Source organism: Pollachius pollachius (assembly GCF_949987615.1).
Source record: "Pollachius pollachius genome assembly, chromosome: 9".
NCBI lineage: Eukaryota > Metazoa > Chordata > Actinopteri > Gadiformes > Gadidae > Pollachius > Pollachius pollachius.
The window spans coordinates 8111463-8117462 of NC_136942.1; the positions used below are offsets into that span (position 1 = coordinate 8111463).

General features: G+C 42.3%; 1 protein-coding gene across 2 annotated transcripts in view; it reads left to right on the forward strand.

Annotated features, from left to right (window-relative positions):
• The window catches only part of LOC307080536 (cGMP-inhibited 3',5'-cyclic phosphodiesterase 3A-like), a 66070-nt gene extending 62831 nt beyond the window's left edge, over positions 1-3239 (forward strand). For both annotated transcript variants that reach the window (XM_079743279.1, XM_079743280.1), the window contains 3 exons: positions 573-734; positions 1205-1487; positions 2001-3239. In XM_079743279.1, the coding sequence (XP_079599405.1) occupies positions 573-734; positions 1205-1487; positions 2001-2296 (741 nt within the window). In that variant the 3' untranslated portion in view covers positions 2297-3239. The remainder of the gene's footprint in view (positions 1-572; positions 735-1204; positions 1488-2000) is intronic.
• Positions 3240-6000: the final 2761 nt, after the last annotated feature.

Consider the following 6000-nt stretch of genomic DNA (forward strand, 5'->3'; position numbering starts at 1 on the left):
CACAGAGTACTGAAATACAGACAGCTCAAGTACAAGTAATAAAGTCGTAGCGGCCGGCGCTGCTTTTCAGGAACTCTGGCGCTACATCTGGCAACAAGCCGGGGTTTTTCCATTGCGAGCATGAAGACCGCCGGTGGTATTATGACGCCCCAGCCTGTTCGCCGTAGCGTTGGCAGATAACTGGAGCGCCACCGGGGAGTGAAGCACTATTCCTTGTGGTTGCGCATCCAGCTCCTCCACCACTTCTTGGAAGGCAAATTAGCTTTTCTTTGAAGTCACAGTTAAAGTGCTGCAGTGGCTCTGCTCTGCTTCCTGGATCATTAGTTCCCAGATTGCATTACACATTACAAAATCTTTCTGTCAGTTCATTTCACTCCGGAAAATGCAAAGAAATCACGAAAGGAGTTTGTGTTTTCACCCTAAGGAATATACATGTGTGTTACTAAGGGCTGTTCTATAAATACTCATGTTCACATGAGTATGTCACTAGGCGTTTCTAGGCCAACACCCAGTACCTTCTGTTCAAGATTTCAACAAAAAGCCCATCCCATGCTTCCCTTTTGTTCCTCTAGGTGGGGGACCAACAGTCGGCTGGCATTGACTGGTCCAACGAGAACGACCGGTTACTGGTGTGTCAGATGTGCATCAAACTCGCCGACATCAACGGGCCCCTGAAATGCAAGGATCTGCACCTCCAGTGGACCGAGGGCATCGTCAACGAGTTCTACGAACAGGTGTTTAGGCCGTGTCTCTCTCAGATCCAGTCCCCTGCAAAGAAGAATCAAGACTTTGAAGTCAAAGTCAAAGTCAGCTCTATTGTCAAATCCAAAATATGTGCAGGACAAATAGAGGAATCGAAATTACGTTTGTCTCCGACCCACTGTGCAATAAGGAGAAAGGAGGAAATTAGGTAAAATAATCCTGAATAGTGCAAAGGTAAGCTAAAAAATACGGTGTGTACAAAATAAAGTTTAAAAAGTAAATGGATGGAAGTGTGCAATATGAGGAACATTATGGGTCCGAAGTCCAGAGTTCTGGGGGCCAAATGGGAGGGGGTTTCAGAGTACAGAGTTCGTGGGGGCAGAGGGGAGGGAAGGGAGAGAGGGGGGGAGGGAGCTCACGTACATAAACAGCATTGTCTGGTGGCTTACCGACACAGAGCCACAGCAGCGAGCGAAGCTGACCTGTGCACTGCTCTCGGCAGGGGGACGAGGAGTCCAGCCTGGGCCTTCCCACCAGCCCCTTCATGGACCGCTCGGCCCCCCAGCTGGCCAAGCTCCAGGAGTCCTTCATCACCCACATCGTGGGCCCGCTCTGCAACTCCTACAACTCGGCCTGCCTCATCCCCGGCCACTGGGTGGAGGCGGAGCTGGGGTGCGAGGGGGCGGAGCCAGCGGAGAACGAGGAAGAGGTGGATGAGGAGGAGGAGGAGGAGGAGGATGATGATACAGCTGAGGAGGATGCGTCCAGCGGCTCCGAGGCCTCCCGTAAGGACCCCGGCCCCTGGCCTACCTGTCGTAGCATCGCTCCATACTTTGACTCGTACCGTACCTTAGCCAGCAGCCTACCGGCCTGTTGTTTGAAATGCAACCTCATGAAACTTAGAACAAGAGTGAATAATGATGAACATGTCTGTGGAGCTTGTTGAAATATATGGTTTACGTCAGTTGTAAAACGCAAGGGCTGAACGATTTGGGGAAATAATCGAATTGTGAGTATTTCCACCAATATTGCGATTGCGATTTAGAATGCGATTCTACTTTTTAAAGTTCCTTATATTCCGTATTATTCACTAAACAAGCAATAAATCAATAAAAAAAAACGAAAAAATCACGATGTCGGTTGGAATTCGATTAATTGCTCAGCCCTAAACCCAACTGTTCCATATGAATAAAAATAAAACTATTTCTAAACAGATGTCCCTCAGCTGTTAAGAACCTGAGCGCGCTCCAGATGTTTAGCAAGCTGGTATTTACCGTTTGGTCTTCTCTTGTTTCCAGAGAAAAGTGCTCAGAAGAAGCGGAGGAAAGTGTTCTGCCAGATCACCCAGCACCTGATGGAAAACCACGAGATGTGGAAGAAGGTGACCGCAGAGGAGACCCAGAAACAGGCCCAGGCTCAAGGGGCGGAGTCCGGGCGTCACGGCAATGCGACAGAGCCAATCCTAGCCATCCATGAAGAGGAGGAGGAGCCAGGGAGCAAAGAAGAGCTTGTGGAGGGGGAGGAGCAAGAGGAGGCTCCAGAAGAGGCGCCAGAAGTTGCCGTCGGCGCGGAGGATGAAGATACACAACAATAGCCACAGTCGACACAGACAGACTCTTAAAGAATATTAAAAGATAAACACTTAAGGAGAAGCAACAGGAAAGAGACAACAGGAAGTATGGCATCAAAAAGGAAGAGAGAGAAAGTGGCATGTTGTTTCTCGTTTTTTTTTATGTTTTTTTGTTTTGTTTTTCAAGAGACTCCTATTTTATTTGCCAGCACATCACTTTGGACACAACACTGTAGAATTTTGGGAAATGTGTGCCTATGAGGGAAATTGAACTCAAAAACAGGGTGGGGCGAAGCTGTGTTTTACACATTTTATCAGGATATACTCCGTATAAACTAACTTTGAAGGAGTTTTCCATTTTCAGTATGGAATCACAGACGTAATTTGGGATACTGACTCTTTTGCTAATATCAGGAGACGATGCTGACTGATGGCTCAGACCTGCAAACATAGGACTGCAGAAATTTGCTGCCAATTTATACATTAAGGAATATTTTATGAAAGCAGTTGTCTGCAAACGTCACTCTCGGCTGTATTTCCATTACAGAGTGGCTTTGGTCATGTCGAAAAACAGGCCACAATGAGGTCAACTTTCTATACGTGGATTACAAAGGGAATCAAAACCAACATTGACACATTTGAGGATTTTATCTTAGTACCCTTTCACTTCCAACCAAATAATTAACCCCCTTCATCCATGGCAACGGACGTTCAATTGACCCATTCCCTGATGAATACGATTTGTACAAACCTCCAGGACGTAGCATTTAAAAATATGTATAATCTGATATAACAGTATCAAGTCATTTTACTTTACGTTGTACAAATCTTTGGTCAAAATGTTTGTGTGTGTGTGTGTGTGTGTGTGTGTGTGTGTGTGTGTGTGTGTGTGTGTGTGTGTGTGTGTGTGTGTGTGTGTGCGTCTGTTTGAGGGGGAGGGGGGGCTGTCTTAGTGTGCACATAAACATTTAATCGCATTTGTCCTCAAAAATATCCTTAGAAAACCTCACGTGATCGACGGCAGTCTCCGCCCACTATCAATAGAATGCACTAAAGTGATTCCTTCCGATCACCTCATACCGGACCTTGCTTCCAATGCTGTTGTATAGAGCGTGTGATTGGCCAAATCAGTGGGCAAGATATGCACTTCCTTTTCAGCGGTCAGCAGCAGCAGCAGCAGTCAAATACGACATAAATACAATGTTCATGCGGTGTGTGGAAAGGGAAACGTATGGCAGGACATCAAGTGTAAAGATGCATCCAAGGAAATCTTGATAATAGAACATGAGCCTTACTTACATGAAAGAACCCATTTAAGAGGGGAACCAGACATGCCCCTGCTCATCATTTATACGACGGTCAGCCAACTGCAAATTGGCGAAGAAAAACAGGATTTCTCTCAGAAAATCCCCAATGTTCAATATGTGTCAGGATTACAATAATCACAGATTGAAGAACAGTCCACAGAGACCCCGTTGCAATGGGTCGTGTGCATGTGTGAGTATGTGCACGTGTGTTATCTTAAAACAGCGTTTGTATTTACATCCTTCCAGGTGCTTCCCTATATAAAAAAGAACGCTTTTTTGGAGCTATCCGGTGTTTCCTCTTTTCTATTCAGGAGCGGGGGGGCGGTCTGGGCGGTTGGATGAGGGAGACTTTCGAAGGCTGTAATTGTTATTCACAGACGACCCCATGGCATGTTTATTTTCCTACCCATTCCTTGGATCTGCGCACTGTGTAGGCAGTGGCGCGTTAGTATTAGCGTTCATCACAATGTATTGTGATAAGTGGAAGTGGTAGCCATTCGGATTTCAGTCACACCTGTTCCACATCTTTGCTTGCTTTTTTTTATGTCTTTGTTTTTATATAGTATTCATGTATGTTTTGATTAAATTTATTTGACTGCTGTTCATATTGACATGTATTATAATTCTATCGATGGGAACCAAACAAGCTTTACAATTCTGTAAACCTAAAAAAATCGACATGTATTTTTATATAGTTGACACATGGTTAAGTAATTGTTTCTTTTTGTTTTCCTCACTAGTATCTTGCACTTACCACATGTAGCAATACTTACACAAGGAAGAAATACTTATGTCCAAATATACAGTATTTGTTAAAATAAATGATTGATTTCCTTGCAGGTTGATGCTCCATTTTGTACAATATGTATGCTGTACAGACAGAAATATTAAAACAAAAAAAATCTTTAGATATACATTATTTATTTTTACCATTTTGTAATTTAGACACTATACTGTAGCTTCTATATTGCCAGACTTACTGAAAGTGCCTATTGGTATTATGTATCATACAGTGAATATGTTTGAAGACCATTAGAAATTGTCACAAGCTGAACAATGTGGATGTTGTAATGTGAATACATTGAATTACAAGACTTTAATTTCTGTGGTATAAACCTGTTCTTGTGTTTCATTTACTACTCCAAACAATGACTAAATAGTAAATACTGTTATACCAGCAGTCATGTTATACTTATTTCCTGCTTTTAAAATGATTTAGTAAGTAAAGTATCCTTGATTGCATGTTGTATTTGTTCAAAGGTTCTGCAGTGTGGTATCTTCAATAGTTCAATAGGCTAGCCAGGTGTACTGTGATACTAAATGAAACAGAAGCTAATTAGTGTTATGGGCTACACCTGTGTTTGCTCCCACACCGCCATTCTCTCTAACTTCTGAATGCCCTAAAGCTCCTTTGGCTCAAGAAAACAGGAGATATGAAAGAAATATGATGGAAATAGCAGAAACCGGGGAACTTTGCGTTTTATTTTTATTTTGTCCAAAAAACATTTTTCCTCAAAACTCCCAAATAGGACCACATCTTCCCTAAAGTGTGCCAAAGATGGGCTGTAATTTGGAAGTGATTGAATAAACCTGACGGGAGATATTACGTTTTTTGTTCATTTTGAAACTGGAGCTGGACTTTGGGCTGCTAACCTTGGGATCAAACCACAGCCTATCTTCACTGGAGGTTCATGCTGCAAGACGTAGGTTATCGAGATTTAAATTGGTAAGCTTTTTGCCTTCATTTAAATCTATGCAGGTTTAATAGAAATAATGGTTCCCTCTTTCATCTGACCATTTCAGACCAATCAAGGGATGATGATGTTGACTTTGATGATGATCAGTCAATTGAAATTTCTGCTCTCTGTGAAGCAGGTAATAAAGAGACTTTTGCCTTATGATTCTCACAACAACATGGTCATAATAATAATAATAATAATTGTTATGAGGAGAAACCTGATTTGGTTTTCTGTGAAGAGTGGAATTGGCCTTGTGAAACCATCTCGATCGGTGTAGAAAGTGTAGTAAGTACTTTCTGTACCGGGGGAACGTAGTCCCAATGATAAACCAAAAATTAATAACACTAAAGACAAAACCGTCAGAGGTAAACTGTAGACTGTGAGTGAAATTCTGTTTTAAATATGTGTAACTTTTTAATACAATAACGTAGGTTCGGAAATTGTTAATTTTCTTGTTGGTTTTGCACAAAACAATCATAGTTTTTTAAGTTCCTCAGGACCTCACCCGTATCGTCCATTACAAGTGTGGCATTTACAGGTAAAGAATATCGCATGATAACAATGACATACGTCAATCCATTGACCTTGAATGATAGAATAAACAAAGATAAATTGGTTTTGAGATTGAGTTTATTAAACCAAAATACCAATGGGAACACCAGTTATATCATTTTAAACCACA